Below are 19,009 nucleotides of genomic sequence, written 5' to 3'. Positions count from 1 at the left end.
CTGCCCCCCCCCACATCCCCTATAACGAGGCCTCAGGCCGCGACCTCTGACCCCGTGTAGGCCCACCCATCGATGGGCTCCTAGGACTGAATCGAGGCCTTGACTCCCGCTCCCTCGGACACGGGGCTTTTGGGCCAATCGCAGCGCCGCTTCTGATCCTTCCGCCAATCAGAAGAGTATGGGGGCGGGGCTCAGCACTCGACCAATCCTCGTGCAGGAAGGCGGACTCTGCCAATCAGCGCATGTTGGCAAGCGCCGGCTCTGGAAGCTGTTGCCATGGAAACAGTTTGACTCAAGCCCGGGACCTGGTGGAAGCGACAGAAAAGGGGGGGGGGTCCCTCGTAACCAAGGAAACCGCCCCCGCCCTGCCCGCCGCTCCGTGACCCTGGTAACCGGCCGCCCCCCGCCCTACCCGCCGCTCCGGGACCCCAGTAATCCGGCCCCCCCCCGTCGCTCCGTGACCCCGGTAACCGGCCCCCCCGCGCTGTCCGCCGCTCCGTGACCCCGGTAACCGGCCCCCCCCGTCGCTCCGTGACCCCGGTAACCGGCCCCCCCCGTCGCTCCGTGACCCCGGTAACCGGCCCCCCCCGTCGCTCCGGGACCCCGGTGCCTGCGCCGTGTGAGGGGAGAGCCACCATGGCGCGGCGGCGGCTGGAGCGGGCAGTGCTGGAGTCGCGCGGCAGGGAGAGGGAGGAGGCAGCGCAGGGTCCCGCACGACTCCGCATCCGGCACCAGGTGCCGCTCAGCAGTGACCCACATGGGATCTACAGCCTCCGCTTTGCGCCGGCCGGGGGGCGCCTGGCAGCCGGGTTCGGCAACGGGGCTGTTCAGGTACCGGGGCTACAGGGCGGTACCGGGGGAAGGAGAGTTGGAGGGTAACAGGGCCACGTGGGTAGCAAGGGGAGGGGAGTTGGAGGGTAACAGGGCTGCCTGGGTCCCTGGATGGGGTTGGAGGGTACCGGAGGGGAAGCAGGGGTTGGCGGGTAACAGAGGAGAAAGGGATGGAGGGTAGCGGGGCCACGTTGGTACTGGGAGGGGGTTGAAGGGTAGGGGAGGGAGGAGAGGTTGGAGAGTAAGGGGGGATGGGAGGTTGAAGAGTAACAGGGTTGTGCAGGTACTGGGGCAGGGGCGGGGTTGTAGGGTAACGGTGGGGGAAGGGGAGGTTGAGGGTAACATGGCCATGTGGGTACTGGGAGGGAGTTCGAGGGTAACAGAGGAGAAGGGGATGGAGGGGAACAGGGACCGTTGGTACTGGGAGGCGGTTGAAGGGTACCGGGGGGAGGAGAGGTTGGAGGGTAACAGGCTGGCTTGGGTACCAGGACAGGGTTGGAGGGTAATGGGTGGATGGGAGGTTGGAGATTAATGGGGCTGTGTGTGTTCCCGGGAGGGGGTTGGAGGGTAACGGGGTTGGATGCTAACTGGGGAAGGGGTGGTTGGAGGGTAACGGGGCTGCGTGGGTACCAGGAGGGGGTTGGAGGTTAAGGGGGAAGGGGAGGTTGGAGGATAGCGGGGCTGCGTGGGTACTTGGAAGGGGTACCAGGGGTGGGTGTAATGCCATTCCTGTCACGTCACCCATCCCATTCTCCATTTTCCCCCTCACTCTCAGATTGTGAACGTGGCAACAGCCTCCCTGCACTCGTCCCTTTTCCGCGGACACCGTACGCGCCATGCGATCACTGCCTTGGCCTACCACCCGGGGAGACCCAGCCTGCTCCTGGCTGTGGGGGCTGATGGCATCATCTCTCTCTACAGCATGGACTCGGAGACGCTGCTGGCGACAGTGACAGGTACGTTCCATAGGGTACCTTGTCACCATGTGCCCAGCAGATGGGTCTTTCCCTCTTCTCCCCAAAGAAAGGGCTGTGAGAGGTCTCTTCTCCAAGGAAAGGGCCAGGAGCCCTGGCCCCATGGTGTGGGGGGTCAGTGAGCTGGGGGAATCCCTTCCTCACCTTTGTCCTTGTTGCTGGGGTAACAGCCCTTGCTAGCTGCTCTCCCCATGTCTGTCCCACCATAGAGAAGGAGAATGAGATCAATGCCATGGATTTCTGCATGGATGGCAGCACCTATGCCACAGCTGGCAAGGACCGACATATTCGGCTCTATGACAGCCATACCAACCAGGTGAGTGGGGAGGGGCATGCCAGAAAAGGGTGCACGTAGCACAGATGGAGGGAGGGGTGGTGCTAGGGGAGGGCTCTATCTGGATTGGGGGTGGGAAGCAAGGATGGAGTGCGTGTGTGTGTTGCCCCTGCTCCCGCCTGTGTGTCCCAATCATCCCATGACCCAGATTCTGCTTCCCTTCCCCACAGCTGTCCCACATTCTGCAGGCTCCTGACTTCATGACTGGGGATGTGACACCGAGCAGTGGGCACTCTCGCCGCATCTTTGCTCTCCGCTTCCACCCTGGAGAGCGCCATGTGTTCCTGACTGCTGGCTGGGATGACTGTGTGAAGGTGAGGCCCTGCATTATGGGTGGGTATGGTTGGAGAGGTAGCAGGAGGAAATGGAGGGGGCTGTGTCTGTGGCCTCTGGCTAATGGGGAGGGGTTCTGGATCCTACCATTGTTACCTGTCTCTTATCTGTGCCTAGATCTGGGACAAGCGGATGGCAAAGGAGGCTCAGAGAGTGATCAATGGGCCTCACATCTGTGGCCCAGGCCTTGACATCCAGGTGAGATGTGGGAGGTGACAGGGGGACAGAGGGCGTGAGCTACACTGTGTGGGCATGCAAAGTCCTGGCCAGGGCTGGTCTGTGCTGACTTTTCTTGGAGCTTCTGCACTGACCCTGAACCAATAGCTCTGGGATCAGGGTCACCTGCCCCCCAATACCCGACCCCACTGAAGAAGTAACCTTTCCCCACGTAGGGTAACTATGCTCCTGGGTGCCCCGGGGGAGAGGTAACGGCCCATATCTGAGCCTGACTCCTTCCCCCCCAAGGGTAACCGCGTGCTCACTGGTTCCTGGGTGCCCCACAACGCGCTTCAGCTCTGGGATCTGCGGACATCCCAACTGCAGAAGAACCTCCCCTTTCCTGGGGGTCCCATGCAGGGCCAGTTCCTCTACGCAGCCCGGTTCTGTGACCAGGACATAGTGGTGGCTGGGGGCAGCGGCACCAGCGGAGCCAGCGCCATCCACACTGGCACTAACCAGGTGAGATGGGAGGTGGGTACCCCTGCTTGGGAGTAAAGGGGGAGTAGGCATTCCCCACTTGGGGGAATGACAGTGAGAGCCAGTGGAGCTGGGTTACCCCTTGAGGGCAGGGGGTCAGTGTGAGCCAGGGAACAGGATGGGGGGATGTTTGGGGGCCTTGGGTGCTATGAACCAGGGGAGCAGGTCGGGGGATGGGGTGGTTGGAGGGTGGCGTGATGTGACGTGAGCAAGGACAGCAGGGAGGTTGGGGAGGTGAGCAAGGGTGGAGGGGTGGAGCGGAGGAAGGCCAGGGATTGGGTGGTGTGAGCCAGGGGAGCAGGGTGCTTAGTCTCGGGTGACATGCTCTTTGTCTCCAGGTGCTCGGCGAGATCCTGCTGCCCAACAAACCGGTGCAGGCTGTGGCAGTAGCACCCGGTGGGCGGGTGGTGGCTGTGGCTGGTGTGGGAGGGAATCTCCACATCGCGGACCTGCACTGAGCCCCAGCAGAAAGGGGGTGAGAAGGGTGCAAACCTGGGAGTCACAGTCCCCTCCATCTACAGCTCCTCTGATCTATGGCTCTCCCACACAATTCTACCCCACCAGGACTACAGCCCTCTGCAACATCTGGGAACACAGGAACCACAGGCACCCCGCTTCCCAACTCCCCTGCACCCCTCTGTGAGACCTGGAGCATCCAGAGTCCTGGGCACCTGCTGGCATCTAATAAACTTCCTGCCCCTGAAGAGGTGACTCATGGGGTCTATGAATGGGAAGGCCTGGCCCATGTGCTGGGAGTCATGGGTGTGGGGGGAAGCTAGCCTCTGTGCTGGGAATTTCTGCGGGGAGGGGAGGCCTGTGAACTGGGAATCACTGGGATTTGTGAGGGCATCTGTTTCTTTGGTGGTTCTAAACCACTTCATGCAGGGAAGTGGGGGCTCATCTCCAGCAGTGTTACATTTCCCTCAGTTTGGTGGGGAAACCCCCAGCACCCCCCAGTCCTGGGCTTGGCCAGCCTTTGTCCATGCAGTGGCATCTGGAACCAGGAAACTCTGTGCAGGGAGCGTCTACACTGCATCTGGGAACAAGCCTCCCAGCCTGGGTAGGCAGACTTGCGCTAATGTGCTAAAAAGAGCTGTGGGGATGTCGCTGAAGGCTGGCATTAGACAGCCAATGGCCACACCACTGCTTTTAGCTTGCTGTCAGCTGCAATGTATCCTCGGAGGAGAGAGAGCCTCCACCCTCATCCTCCCCCTCCACCCGCTGTAGGGACAGCCTCCGCCCTCACACACACCCCACCCCTGCAGGGACAGTCTCCACCCTCATCCCCCCACCCCTGCAGGGACAGCCTCTGCCCTCATCTCCCCCTCCTCCCTGCAGGAACAGCCTCTGCCCTCATTTCCCCCCCCCACTACCACCACCACGCTGCTGCAGGGACAGCCTCAGCCCTCACACACAGACACACCCCGCGCTGCAGGTATCAACCCTCCTGAGGAGAAGGGAGCACCAGGGCCAGTCCCAGCTGAAAGGAACACACAGTGAGATACCCCCAGGACCAGGGGGAATGCAGCGAAGGACAAAGTCTCCCCTGGAATGAGTCCAGTTTCAGTGCTGTGATGGCAGTGACACTGGGTGCTGAGGGAAGGGGATGGGGATGGAGGACTCGAGGGGAGAGAGTGAGGGGAATGGGGATGGAGCAGGGTAGGGGCAGGAACACCAGGTGGGAAGGAGCAGCAGTGCAGCCGTGAGACTTCCTCAGTGCTGCCAGCTCCCAGTTTCCTCACCACAGTGATGTGAGTTTTGGCCTCTGTTGCAGTCGGTTTCCTAGTGATGCGAGTAACTCTCCAGCCTTCCTGGGAATTTCAGCCTGGCACATGGGAAGACTCTTCTGGTTGGCTGCCTTTCCACCTCCTGGGGATGAGCAGCCAATCAGGGCTGCTGCAGAGGCAGTGGGAGCTCTTCCCCTCCTCTCCAGAGCCCAGAGCCCTCCTTGCAGGAGGGAAAGGAATTAAAAGAGTCCCCCTCCCCCACCCCCATTCCTGCAGCTGGGAAGGGGGAAATGGAGCAGGCCTGTGAGAGGGTGTGAAGAACCCTTGGTACTAGAGAAGGAGCAGAGGTGGGGATTGGGGAGCACAGAATTAATGCATGAGAATGGGGGAGAAGTTCTGGAGACACCTCTGAGTCCCATTCCCCCCTCCCCCCCGCATCAGACCCACCTTTCACTGGAACCTGCCCAGAAAGGCAGGAGCTGTGCACTGCAGCTGCTGAGCCATGAACAGCAGGAGCCAGTGCAGAGGGAGGAGATGTCTGCGGGCTCTGGCACCGGAAATCCCCGTGGGTTACAGCTGCAGCAATGCTAACCCCCCGGGCACAGCCAGAGCTGCTTCTTCAGCAAGACAAGAAGTGGGGGGGTCTCCACCAGGGCTGGGGAAATGAAGCAGTAAAACTGGTGCCACCAGGATCGGGGCAGGAGACATTGCCTGGATCCAGTCTGGAGCGGCTGCAACCAGCGTGGGCATCTGCCCTGAATCCAGAGTGACTCCAGTCTGGGATCAAGGATCTTTCACCATAGGAGAAAATCGTGTTTCCCACCCATGGGCTCCTCCAGCTGTAACTGCAGTAACTTTTCAGGTGAGTCCGGGGGTTGCTGTGCCGAGTGGAGAGGATCAAACACCCGCCCAGTTTCGTGTTCGTAAAGGTAAATTGGGCCATCTCTGTGCTTCAGTGTGACGTGGGGAGGGACAGCGTTCTGGGGGAACATCCCCACATTGGATGTGACGATTGCCAGAGCCTTCGCTGTCCGTAGCGTGATGGCAGAATCCCCAGGGAGCCCTGACAGCTCAGCCAGGGACTATGCAATGAGCTGCCTGGGAGCCATACTTACCCCTCTGCTGCAGCACCAGAGCCAGCTGGGCAGGCCCAGGTCGGGTGGGGCAGGGCTCTCTCCAGACAGTGTGGGCCCAGTGCTCCCAGCAGCCCTTCTGTTTTGCAGGTCTGGGGCAGGTGCAAGGCACTGGTGCCATGTGGGGGCTTGTCGGGGCACTGGTCCTGTCGCACCTGGTGTCCCTGTTGTGGAACATTCTCTGCTGTGTGAGGCACACAGCACACAGAGGTATGTGCTGCAGGGAGGGAACAGTCTGTTCAGAGCACCGGGGCACAGTTCCTCCCCCCATAACTATAACCCCTATGTGGGGCTCCTTTCTCCTGTCCCTCTGTCTCCCAGACTGTCTTGGTGCACAGGGGGGCTCCCATATCCCTCTCCCCTACAGGGGTCTGTCTCCTTGGTCCCCCTTCCCATATATCTCCAGAAGGGGCTACTACCTCCAGTCCCCTCTCCCCCCCGCCTGTTTTGTGTCTTCCTGCAGAGGGCACCCTTTATCCCCCCTCACTCCATGTCCCAGCCCCAACTCCCACCCCCACATCTCACTTCATAGGGAACCCAGCTCCCCTTCTCCATGGTGCCCAACCTGTCTAATGCCAGGCTCCCCCACCCAGAACCCCATCCTCCGCTGACTCCTCTCCTCCCATGTCCCTACCTGCCACACTGCACTGGCACCACCAGCATCCCAGAGACCCATTCCCACCCCCCAACCCCCGTTAAAGCCTGTGGAGCTGATCTCTTTTTCTTTCTTTCTCTCTCTCCCGCCCTACCTGCCCAGATGAGTCCAGGAGGCTCTTGCCTCAGTTCAGCAGAAGGTGAGTCCAACAGACGAAACAGCAGGAGCAACGAGTCACTGCATTGTCCAAGTCCCAAAGCATCACCACTGAGGTTCTCCCCATGCTGTTAGGGGGAGGGGAGGGGGGAAGCTTTGTCAGCCAGCAAGATGGAACAGAGGCCGCGAGAAGGGGGGAATGTCACAGGGAATCAGAACCAAGGAATAGAACCCAGGAGTCCTGACTGCCAGGCCTTCCCTCCTGCTCTCAACCCCTAGGTCCCACTCCCCTGCCAGAGCTGGCCCAGGAACCAGGGTTTTTGATTCCCCATCCTGCATGTCACTACCAGCTCAGCTCTCTGGCTGGACGGGCCTCTGGTCTGAATTAAGGGGATTGTTACAGATTGAGCCCACACAAGAATTTTTTCCCTCTCTGGGTGTGTACCACCACTGCCACCTTTCCCAGCCCTCCTCTTCCTCTGTCTGTCCCCAGCGCATTCACCTTTGACCCTGGCTCTGAGCCATTTACTGGATTTTTGGTTTCCATCCCAGTGTGAAGCATGTGACTGAGGAGATTCCAGTCTATGGCAACATCAGTTACCTGCAGACAGGTGAGTTGCACCCAAGCCCCTCACAGGATCAGGCCCCATTGTGCTGAGGCTGCCTGCTCTCTGCCCTGAGTAAAAGAGCACACAGGCACTTACACACACGATGTGTGTGGAGAGGAGATAAGTCTGTCACCTGTTCTATGACATATACTGATCGAGTCTCCAGCTGGCAGCAGGCATGTGAGCATCATCAGTGCTGATTTGTGTCTGCTGGGAACCTGGCCTTTGGCTACAGCCACAAACCCTCTCTAAGAAGGGCCATTCATGGGCTGGTTTCTTGTGTATGCTGAGGGAAGGTGTTTGAAGCAGCTTTGTCCATGTGTGCAGGAAGGCAGCAGCCGCTGGGGCTGCGGATCAGCCCCCCTTCCCATCCTGAGGACCCTGAGAGTCTGTGGCTGCCTGACTCAGGCTTCGTTAAGACAGCCAGGTGCTGCCTGTGAATTGGGGCTCCCTCCAGCTGCTCAGTACTTCTGCAAACTGGAGCTGGCTTCTATCTCCAAGCTGGTTCTGGACTCTCAGCATCAGCAGCAACCTTCCCTCTCCCTCTGTCAACAGGGCAAAGTTCTGGGTTTGAAAGCTCAGCAGTGTCAGAGTCCCAGGAGGAGCAGGAATCCAGCCCCAAGGTGAGCAGAGCTCTTGGTACATGTGTGGCCAAAGACATCTGTAGCCACAGAAGCCGCAGCAGTCAGCCGGGGATGGTGCAGGGGCTGTCCCCACTGAATGACTGACCTGTGGCATTAGAAATTGGGTAGGGTTAAGGTGTGGGTGGGGAAGCCCAGGGCTGGGATATCAGGGGGCTGCAGGTTGTGATTGAGGGGTGTTGGTGGGGATGGGAGAGAGCCCAGGCTTGGAATAGCAGGTGGCTGCAGGTACAGATTGAGGGGCACCAGCAGAGTTGCAAATGGGGTGGGAGAGCTGGTGCTGTGGGGGCTCTAGAGTTGCGAGCGTTACATTCATGTGTTCAGGGGCTGTGTGTGGAGATTAACTGCTTGCAGAGTGGCAGGAAGCGGTGAGTTATCGGCCCTGAGCATCTCTGTGCTAAGCCCAGCTCCTCTCCTCGACCTACTTTCTGCCGTTGACTTCTGGCTGCTCCGTGTCCCACTGTTGAGTTTGCCTCCAGCGAGCAGCAGGACCACCAGGCATGGAACTGGGATGCAGTTTGCAGACAGTGGGGGTTAGCTCTGATGGACAGAGCAGGAAGCACAAAGCGGGAAGGGGATGCATGAGTGAGACTGAACACCCATCATTGCCTCAGAGCCCTGTTGTCACAGACCCTTTGGGGCTGATGACAGCAGGATCTGTTGAGCTGAGCTGAGCCCCTAGCTGCATTTGTGGTCTCATAGTAGGGCAGGCTATGTGGTGAGTGGTGCTGAGGCATCCTGTCTGCAAGGAGAGGGCTGAATAGCAGCACTGGGGAAGGCTAAAGCCCCAGGGAACAAGCTGTGGGGCACAATTCCTCAGACACGATGGTGATGGGGACTCCAGGTATTTCCCTGCTCTGGAGATAAGCTGGTCTCTGAGTGTCAGGGGGCTATTTCCCTTCCTGCAGCCCATGAACCCCACAGCATGGGGGTGATGCTCTTCCTGAGAGGGAGCAAAGGGACCCTCCCACTATTCAGGGGGCACTCAGCTCCGCCATCCCCAGCAGGAGCAAAACCCATCCCACGGGGAATTTGTTGGTTACGAGAGGGTGGGAGTTAGTGCTGCCAGTGGCATCCTAAGCAGCCAGAGGCCTCCACCCAACCCTAAGGCACACGCCACCATATGCCACCCTTCCCCCAACACCTCTGCTCTGTCCCCAGAAGCCTACGTGCTACGCCAACCTCAAGATGCTGAAACCCCAAGGCCGGCAGCTGCCAGAGTCATCAGTGGGGGGTGCTGAGATCCAGTACACAGATGTGGTGGTGACGGGGCCCAGGCGGTCAGAGCCAGAGATTTGGGGCGGGGGGCCCCTGAAGGGCAGAGAGGCTACTCGGCCGCAGTCAGAGCTGTATGCGTCTGTGCATTCAGAGAGATACACAGCCAAGTTTGAGAACCAAGACTATGCTAACAACCATGCGGTTCCCAGCTGAAGGGTGGGGGCTAACGGGGTTCTGTGTGCATGATTCATAGCAATAAATGCAAGCTTCACTAATGGCTCCTGTGTCTCATGTGCTGCTGAGGATACAGAAATGCCCCTGTTCCAGCAATGCCCACTGCCCCAGGCTGGGGCCATGCGCAGATCCCATCATGCTGTGTTGCTGACAGCGATTTAATTTCTGTGGCTACTTCTTCCTCAAGCAGCCAAGATTCCCTGGCCCCGCTCAATAATGCACAGTTCCCCTGCCTGGGAAGGTGATGGGGATACTTCCTGTACATGGGGGCAGAGGCGTATATAGTTATTAGTACTGTTGGGGCGGGGGGGGGGGAGGGAGTGCCTCCCAGCTGAGCTTTACGGTGCCGGTCACCACCTACCCTGCCACATTCCTGAGCTTGGTCTCCCCGTCATGCCAGGTACTAACATACCCCCCACCCCGCAGAACAGAGAGGGGCCTTCCCCACGGAAGGCATGATCTGAACAGCCCCCCCCCAGGGCACAGGTGCAATGAGAGACGGGCCCTGCCCCAAGCTGGGCTCACGATGTTCCGAAGTGACGGGCGGGTTGGAATTTGAGAGTGGAAGAGCTGGGGGCGCCCTGGGGGTGTCTCAGACCCGGCTCCTGCAGCGGGCGGAGCCGGGAGTGGAGGGGACGCAGAGGTGAAGCAGGCGAGGCACGAAGGGGGAAGGCCCGGGAAGGGGCGGCTGCCCCAGAGCCCCGCAGCCGGAGACGTGGAGTCGGGGGCACGGCCCCCTCCCCAGGGCAACAGCCTGCCGGACGCTGGGGTCCCGCGACCGTGGGGGACTTTCCGGCTTCCGCCCTGCCCCAGGCGCGGGCTGTTTGCCCCCGTCAGCCGGTGAGTCTCCGCCCCCCGCCCAGACCCCGCCCTCCCGCCAGTGAGGGCACGGTGAGGGCAGCGGCTTCAGCAGATGTTACTGAGCATGCTCAGTCCGTGCGCAGCTGCCCCAGCCCCAGGGCAAACGCGCCTCGGCTCGCTACGCAGCCCAGGGGGCCGGCGGGGGAGGGGGGCCAGGCTGACCCTGGGGCCCTCCCGTCGCTGGGCCCCGGAGGGAGGAAACGCCCCGGGGCAGGCTGGTAAGTGTAGTTCCTGACTCTCCCCGGGCCGGAAGTGGCGTTGGCGCCTGCCCCGGCGACGGCCCCAGCCGTCGCTCAGGAGCCGGAAGTGCCCCGCCCGCTTTCCTGGGCACGCTGGGAAGCGTAGTTCTCTCTCACGCAGGCCCGGCCTCCTAGTGGCGCAGCGGCTCGGGCCTCATTGCGGGGCCCGCGACCGCTCTCGGCTCCCTGCCTGGCGCGGGTGGGGCTGATGGAGCCGGAAGGGGCGGGGCCGGCCGATGGGAGCCGGAAGCAGAGAGGCGGGGGCTCGGCGACGCGCCCGTTGCCGGGAGACCGGGCTGAGCTGGGCGGGCGGGACGTGGAGCCTCGGCGCCGGGGGGAGCCGCAGGCCTCACGCCGCCTCCGGCTCGGGCCGGCTCTGCCCCGGGGCGGGGCTTCCCCTTCGTGTGCCGGGAGATGGGGGCGCAGCCCGGGGTCCACGGGGGGGGGCGGTGTGAAATCCTCACTGCGCCCCCCAACTGCCCGACACCTGCCCAGTGCCAGGGAGTCTCTGCCCCCCCGTGCCCTCCGGAAGCAGCTCCCCAGAGGCTCACGAGCTGCCCTGGAGAAGCCATCAAACTCCCCCACTTCTCTCACGTATTTAGTGTCAACAGAGAATCCCTTCAGGTCTCGGTGGTTTTCTATCATATTAAATATCTTTGACCTATTTCTTCCCCAGTTCTCAGAGAGAGATCTAAAATATCCAGCCTGCACTCCTGTAGTAGCCGGGTGGTCCCAGGATATTAGAGGCTGCCCCTTTGACTTATATACAAATGTTTGGTGTTATTCTCCATCCCAATCCTTATGAACCCTTACATGTGGTTAGCTTTTCTGGGCTGTGGCTGTGCATTGAGTGGAGTTTTTAATTAAGCTTTCTACAGCAACATGCAGGTCGCTTTCTTGAGTTGATAGTTAATTTACAACCCAGTAAGGTGTACGAGGAGCTCCAATTTTCCCCTCCAAGGTGCGATGCTTTGCATTTAGAAAGACAGGGTAGGTTAGGTAATACCTTTTACGGGACCAACTTCTGTTGGTGAGAGAGAGAGAAGCTTCTGAGCTACACAGGTATGCATCCGATGAAGTGAGCTGTAGCTCACGAAAGCTTATGCTCAAATAAATTGGTTAGTCTCTCAGGTGCCACTAGTCCTCCTTTTCTTTTTTACAGAGCTCTTTAGGAGAATATCCTAAAATATTCTAAAATTTTGCCCTGCTTCCTCTCTAGTTATCTTTTACTAATTTAATATTCCCTGAGATTTTTTCCTGTCTCTCTAATTATAGAATATTAACATAAAATCCCCTCCAATTTTGACTTTTTCTCAAATTCTTGAATATTGATAGCAAATCCTTGTAGATGTTGCCCCTTTTCTATCTTTTTCAAATAATGATATGAAATTCACTCAGATTTTACCTCTGTGCCTATTATTGACTGTTGATATATAATCCCTCACAATTTTATACTTTCCTTTCTAGTCTGTGAAAGTTGATTCAAAATTCTTCAGATTTCCACCCTTCTCCCTTTAATGACTGAACGTTGATATCAGCACTCAGATTTTTGCCTTTTGCCATGTAATTATCAAATGTCTGTTAAAAAGGATCTCGGGTTTGGAGGTGTTCCCAGGTTTAGTTTCAGCAACTTCTCCTTTTTGGGAGGGAATTTGTTGCCTTGAGCCATTCTCCATCCTGGCGGTTGTAAGGGATTAAATGATAAACTTTCCCCTCTCATTTGAGACTCATTTCTTTCCCCATTTATCTCCATTAAAATGTTTTCTGATGAAAGTGACCTGCCCATATTTAATACACAACAAAGCCAGAAGCCTCCCCGGCCAGTCTCCCAGCTGCTCACAGGACAGTTGATTGGAACCTTTTCTTTTCCTCAGGGGGGCACAGGATGAGGGTTCACTCATGATGGGCTCCTTGGTGCCCAGAATGGCTGAGAATCTCCATGCTAGTGTATTCGCCCCTCATTTGCCCCTCACCAATGTCACCAGTAGTATCCAAAACCCCATGATGAATGGTCTCCATGTGGGAGTGCTTTCCTCACTGCTGAGATGTAATCGTCTCTGGGGTGGGTCCCTGTTAGCCATTATCTGTCTGTCTGTCTGTTTCTCCTCAGGATATTGGTGTTGAGCTTCCTGGGTCAAATGCTGCTGCCTCCACCATGACCTTGGAGCCCAGGCTGAGCAGCTGCTGCTCCCAGAGAGGGGTCTGGGATGGGGAGTGACCTTGAGTAAAACTTCTTCTGTTCCCAGCCAAGGTGAGGACTTTATCCAGCTGTAATTACCCCCATAGGCCAGCCCTAGGGTCTGCCCACATCAGCATCTGAGCCAGAGACTCCAGGTGATTGGTGGAGACCTTAGGAAATGTGCTGTGGATGGACATTAAAGTGACTGCACAAACAGTCCCTCCTCGCCCCTCGTATCTCCTCCCCTTTGCAATGGCAGGAGCCGATCCAGCCAGAGGAGAGCGAACCCCCAGGAATGGCTGAATCTCAGCCACAAGGGGCAGAACAGGGGAAGGGAGATAGAACAGGAAAAAGGAGAGAGAGACTGAAAGGGGCACTCGGAGAAATAGTTGGTGAGAGAGATTCCCAGATCTCTAACTTGCCCCCACACACTCATTGCAGAGAAAAGCAACAAAAAGGATCAGGGCTGTGGAACAGCTTCCGTATGAGGAGAGATTAAAAAGAGTGGGACTTTTCATCTTGGAAAAGAGACGACTGAGGGAGAGGGAATGTGATCGAGGTCTATAAAATCATGACTGGTGTGGAGAAAATGAATGAGGAATTGTTATTTACTAGGGCTGTTGATTAATCGCAGTTAACTCGCGTGATTAAAAAAAGTAATTGCGATTAAAAATTAATCACGATTAATCGTCGTTTTAATTGCACTGTTAATAGAATACCAGTTTAAATTTATTAAATATTTTGGATTTTTTTCTACATTTTCATATATATTGTATTCTGTTTTGTAATTGAAATCAAAGTGTATATTTTTATTACAAATATTTGCACTGTAAAAATGATAAACAAAATAAATAGTATTTTTCAATTCACCTCATACAAGTACTGTAGTGCAATCTTTTTGTCATGAAAGTGCAACTTACAAATGTAGATTTTTTTTGTTACATAACTGCACTCAAAAACAAAACAATGTAAAACTTCAGCGCCTACAAGTCCACTCAGTCCTACTTCTTGTTCAGCCAATCGCTAAGACAAACAAGTTTGTTTACATTTACAGGAGATAATGCTGCCCTTTTCTTATTTACAATGTCACCAGGAAGTGAGAACAGGCATTTGCATGGCAATTTTGTAGCTGGTATTGCAAGATATTTATGTGCCAGATATGCTAACCATTCATATGCCCCTTCATGCTTCAGCCACCATTTCAGAGGACATGCTGATGACGCTCGTTAAAAAAATAATGTGTTATTTAAATTTATGACTGAACTTTTTGGGGGAGAACTGTATGTCCCCTGCTCTGTTTTACCCGCATTCTGCCATATATTTCATGTTACAGCAATCTAGGATGATGATCCCGCACATGTTGTTCATTTTAAGATCACTTTCACTGCAGATTTCACAAAACACAAAGATAGCTACAGCATTTAACCCAAAGTTTAAGAATCTGAAGTGCTTTCCACAATCTGAGAGGGACGAGGTGTGGCGCATGCTTTCAGAAGTCTTAAAAGAGCAACACTCCAATGTAGAAACAACAGACCCCCAAACCACCAAAATAGAAAATGAACCTTCTGCTGTTGACATCTGACTCAGATAATTAAAATAAACATGCTTCGGCCCTCACTGCTTTGGATCGTTATTGAGCAGAACCCGTCATCAGCATGGGCGTGTGGCCCCTGGAATGGTGTTTGAAGCATGAAGGGATATATGAATCTTTAGCGCAGCTGGCACATAAATACCTTGCAGTGCTGGCTACAACAATGCCATGAGAACGCCTGTTCTCACTGCCAGGTGATATAACCAAGAAGCGAGCAGCATCATTTCCTGCAAATGTAAACAAACTTGTTTGTCTGAGCGATTGGCTTAACAAGAAGTAGGACTGAGTGGACTTGCAGGCGCTAAAGTTTTACATTGTTTTATTTTTGAATGCAGGTTTTTTGTACATAATTCTACATTTGTAAGTTCAACTTTCATGATAAAGAGATTGCACTACAGTACTTGTATTAGGTGAATTGAAAAATACCATTTATTTTGTGTTTTTACAGTGCAAATACTTGTAATCAAAAATAAAATATAAAGTGAGCACTGTACACTTCGTATTCTGTGTTGTAAGTGAAATTAATATATTTGAAAATGTTGAAAACATCCAAAAATATTTAAATAAATGGTATTCTATTATTGTTTAACAGTTCAATTAATCGCACGATTAATTACGTTTAATTTTTTTAATCACTTGACAGCCCTATTATTTACTCCTTCACATAACACAAGAACTAGGGTTCACACAATGAAATTAATAGACAGCAAGTTTAAAACAAACCAAAGGAAGTACTTCTTCGCACAACGCACAGTCAACCTGTGAAACTCTTTGCCTGGGGATGCTGTGAAGACCAGAACTATAACAGGGTTCAAAAAAGAATTAGATAAGTCCATGGAAGAATAAGTCCATCAATGGCTATTAGCCAGAATAGGTGGGGATGCAACCCTATGTTCTGGGTGTCCCTAACCTCTGTTTGCCAGAAGCTGGGAGTGGACGACAGGGAAAGGATCACTTGATGATTGCCAGTTCTGTTAATTCCCTCTGGGGCACCTGGCATTGGCCACTGCTGGAAGACAGGATACTGAGCTAGATGAACCATTAGTCTGACCCAGTATGGTCTTTCTTATGTTAAACTACCAGCTTGCCTGAACTCTTTATTTTTTGCCTTAGATTTTATTCTCATGGGCCCTCACCTACCAGTTCTCTGAGTTTGTTGAAGTCCTTTGTTCTTATTCTGCTGCTCTCGTGCCTTCCTTCTCTTAGGATGGTGAAATCTATCATTTCATGATCACTTTTGCCCATATTGCTTTTCACCTTCAGTTCCTAACTAATTCCTTCTAATTAGTCAGAATCAAGTCTAAGATGGCTATTCTCCGGCTACTTCTTCCATCCCCTGAAAAAAAACAAGTGACCCCAGTACATTCCCAGAACTTATTGGGCACTTTGTGTTTGGTTGAATTCCTTTTCTAACAGATATCTGGGTAGATTAATTCCCTCCCCCCACACACAGTTTACTAACTGTGTTTTGAATATTTCTGTTATTTGCCTGACAGAATCTAGAACATCCGTCTGTGGGGAAAGAGCCAGGGGGAATTGTGATGTGACGTTACTGCTCTGTTCTGACATGTCCCCAATTGCCCCGACAGGCTGCAGTGTAACATCCCATCCTTCCAGGGAGCAAGGAAGGGAAATGGCTGCTGTGGAGCCGGTTCAGGTAGGGATTTTAGGGGAGTTGCTGGTTGGTTCCTGTTGGCGGGAGAAGGGCAGTAAATACACAGGAGGTGGGAACTTCTGGGGTGGCTGATCTGGAGGTGGGAGGGGGCAGGAAATACCCAGGTGGAGAAGGGGGTGGGGCCAGGGGGTGACAATCTGATGGGATTTGTTTACTGTTGGGCCTGGATCCTAGCAACACCCAAGGGGTTTGTGGGTGGCAATTCCCTAATTTGTCAAGCAGGAAACAACCCCTTGGACTGGGCTGGGGAAACGTACCAGACTCCAGTCCTGGAGCCTGAACCTACTGGCCAGAGGCTGCTGTGAGAGATAAAGGGGCAGCCACCAGGGAGGCCCAGGGAAGACACCCCATCCCCTCCCATCTGGCTGCTGGCAATGGGGAGAGCTTTTGGATTCCTACCAAGGGGCTGTCCCTGGGCCCTGCTGGGGGCTTCATCTCCTCTGGCTAGTAGGTGAGTGATGAAGAGAAGACCCTGCCCCCTCTGTCTGTCATGGGGGAGGGGAAGGGGGTGAGGGCCTCTCTCTCTTTCTCCCCTCACCCTGATGCTGTCTGGCAGCTCTGATGGCGTGGGGGTAGGACTCTGCTGCCTCCCAGAGTTCCGTGTGATTGGCCCTCCTCCCCAGTGAATGGTGGGGTTGTAACTGGACAGCAGGTGCTGAGTGGGGTACTCTCGTTCTTTCAGGGGCCAGTGAATTTCGAGGAGGTGGCTGTGTTTTTCACCAAAGAAGAGGGGGCTCTGCTGGACCCCTACAGAGAGCCCTCTACAGAGACGTCATGCAGAAGAACTATGAGAACGTGACCTCGCTGGGTGAGGATTTCTGTCCCCTTTAGTTATTAGAAGGGGAAATGAAGAGTGAAGGTTCATGACACCCCACATGTAACCTCAACTCTGACCTGTTTCAGCAACAGGCCAATGACACTCACACTAGCATTTTTCCCTCCCTGCTACAGAACGCTCTGGGAGCAGAGCACAGGCGCAGTACAGCACAAAGTCTAACACCGTCTCTTTGCTAAGGCAAAACTTGGGGTTAGGTCCGGTGTAGGGAACAGAAGCTGCCTACCCCTGGCTTGCATTCCATCACTGAGCCTACTGCCCACAACCCATCAGACTTTCATAATGTCACCACACCTTTACCTTTGCACTGAGGATTCCTTATGAGTCATGACCTTCACTTACCCCTCACTGAGCACTGGAGACCACTAGCATGTATGCCACCAGACTGCTGACAGTACACATGGCAAGAACACACCTTTGTGCACCATTATTGACACAACCTACAACACTCAGCACTGAAATGAGGAACACATGTTCCTTCCATTTTCACATGCACCTCTCCGCATATCACAGGGCTTTTCTACACTACCGCGTGGGGTCAATCTAAGATACGCAACTTCAGCTACGTGAATGGTGTAGCTGAAGTCGATGTACTTAGATCTACTTACCACTGCGGTAAGTTGACAGCTGATGCTCTCCCATCGACTCTGCTTGCGCTTCTCATTCTGGTGGAGTACCGGAGTTGATGAGAGAGTGCTCAGCGGTCGATTTTATTGTGTCTATACTAGATGTGATAAATCGACCCCCGCTGGATCGATCGCTGCCCACCGATTCGGCGGGTAGTGTAGACAAGCCCTTAGTCACAGCCCTGCCAAGCTGCTCCAACTATTCCCTCCACCATTCATGTAAAGCTACAGCTGACACACTGCGCACGGCTGGAGGGCCTGCAGGTAAGTGGTGGTGTTCCAATCTGTAGAATAGAACACAAACAATGGTATGTTCTTAGTCCTTCCTCCTATTGATTATTGATCAATAGATTTTAAGGCCAGGAGAGACTATTAGGTCATCTAGTGTGACCTGTGTAATACAGGCCATGGAGTTTCATCCAGTTACCATTGTAGTGAGCTGAATACCTTGTGTTTGATTAAAACATCTTCCAGGAAGGCATCCCATCTTGACTTGAAGACTTCAAGAGATGGAAAATTTACCACTTCCCTGGGTAGTTTGTTAACATTTGCACCACCCTTACTGACCTATTCCTAGTGAGATTTGCTAGCTCCAGGGTTAGGGGGTAAGGCCAGAGTTAAGGTTGTATTGGAAGAGTGGTGTGTAGTTTAGTCCTTCATTTCCTGTTTTTCATGGATTTTTAACTTTTGTCACCATCCACATGCTTGGAAAGCCATGCGGCAGCACTGGACAACCTTAACTCTGCTTTAATGTAGTTTATGGGCATTTAATTCCCTTGAGTTCTTTTTAATGGACTTTTTTGCCACTATAACTGTCTACACTAGAGATTTTGCTGGCGAGCTATGTCAGGTAGGGACGTGATTTTTCACACCACTAACTTGACAGAGCTATGTTGGCAAAATTCTTAATTAGGGACCAGTCCAATATCTCCATGTAGATTTGAGAGCACTTGAAGATATTGTTCTTAACACAGAAATGTTGGTATCAGGGCAAAACTTCCAAGAGAAATTCCTACAGAATGTAAGAATAATACACAAGACACATTGTCTGACAGTTGTCAGGGATAGGGCTAAGACTCAAATGCATGGTGTAGCTCAGGTTCAATGGCCATAGCATGTCCTCTTAAGCCAACCAATTATTGTGACAGCAGATTTTTGGAAACCCTCTGGCTGTTAAAAGATCTTCATCTTGCTGCACATGTGAATTTCAATCTCGTTGACTCATCATTTGATGCTAGGGAGGAGAGTTTTAGGTTTGTTAGGAACTGGGGGACCTCTTGGGAAAGGAGGATCCTGTAAAGGAAGGATGGGCTCCACCTAAACCAAAATAGAACCAGACTCGTGGCTTGTAAAATTAAAAAGTTCAGAGAGGAGATTAAACTCAGTGATGGGGGAAAGCTGACAGGTGCGGAGGAGGTGCTCCCCCCATCCAAAAGGCTAGTTACCCTATCAAAGAAGGATATTAGGTTGGTTTTGTTATACCAATAAATTAAAAACCAGCAGGATCTTATTAAAGGGAAAAA

At 54.1% G+C, this 19,009-nt stretch overlaps 1 protein-coding gene and 1 long non-coding RNA gene across 2 annotated transcripts in view; both read left to right on the top strand.

Moving 5' to 3' along the window:
* The first annotated feature begins 627 nt into the window (after nt 1–627).
* On the top strand, nt 628–9,498 carry SIT1 (signaling threshold regulating transmembrane adaptor 1). The gene is made up of 13 exons (XM_074970815.1): nt 628–831; nt 1,607–1,787; nt 2,015–2,121; nt 2,310–2,453; nt 2,590–2,670; nt 2,938–3,150; nt 3,733–3,875; nt 5,586–5,824; nt 6,119–6,238; nt 6,786–6,822; nt 7,332–7,390; nt 7,943–8,010; nt 9,190–9,498. The coding sequence occupies exons 1-13, from the start codon at nt 637–639 to the stop codon at nt 9,457–9,459; spliced, it is 1,857 nt and encodes a 618-aa protein (XP_074826916.1). The 5' UTR covers nt 628–636; the 3' UTR covers nt 9,460–9,498.
* A 1,829-nt stretch (nt 9,499–11,327) lies between these two features.
* Nucleotides 11,328–19,009, top strand: part of LOC141998394 (uncharacterized) — an 11,648-nt gene continuing 3,966 nt past the window's right edge. The window contains exons 1-4 of the long non-coding RNA XR_012641832.1: nt 11,328–11,642; nt 12,691–12,831; nt 15,940–16,007; nt 16,708–16,833. This is a non-coding gene — a long non-coding RNA (uncharacterized LOC141998394). The remainder of the gene's footprint in view (nt 11,643–12,690; nt 12,832–15,939; nt 16,008–16,707; nt 16,834–19,009) is intronic.

Source organism: Natator depressus, chromosome 14, assembly GCF_965152275.1.
Source record: "Natator depressus isolate rNatDep1 chromosome 14, rNatDep2.hap1, whole genome shotgun sequence".
In the NCBI taxonomy this organism is placed as follows: domain Eukaryota; kingdom Metazoa; phylum Chordata; order Testudines; family Cheloniidae; genus Natator; species Natator depressus.
This window is presented reverse-complemented; position numbering and strand designations above follow the sequence as displayed.

What these genes read in the sequence shown, in the direction of transcription:
- SIT1 (XM_074970815.1), top strand. Translation starts at nt 637, where the DNA reads ATGGCGCGGCGGCGGCTGGAGCGGGCAGTGCTGGAGTCGCGCGGCAGG. An exon ending in CCAGTTTCGTGTTCGTAAAG is followed by an intron (nt 5,825 to 6,118) that starts GTAAATTGGGCC and finishes TCTGTTTTGCAG; the next exon opens with GTCTGGGGCAGGTGCAAGGC. An exon ending in GAGGCACACAGCACACAGAG is followed by an intron (nt 6,239 to 6,785) that starts GTATGTGCTGCA and finishes CTACCTGCCCAG; the next exon opens with ATGAGTCCAGGAGGCTCTTG.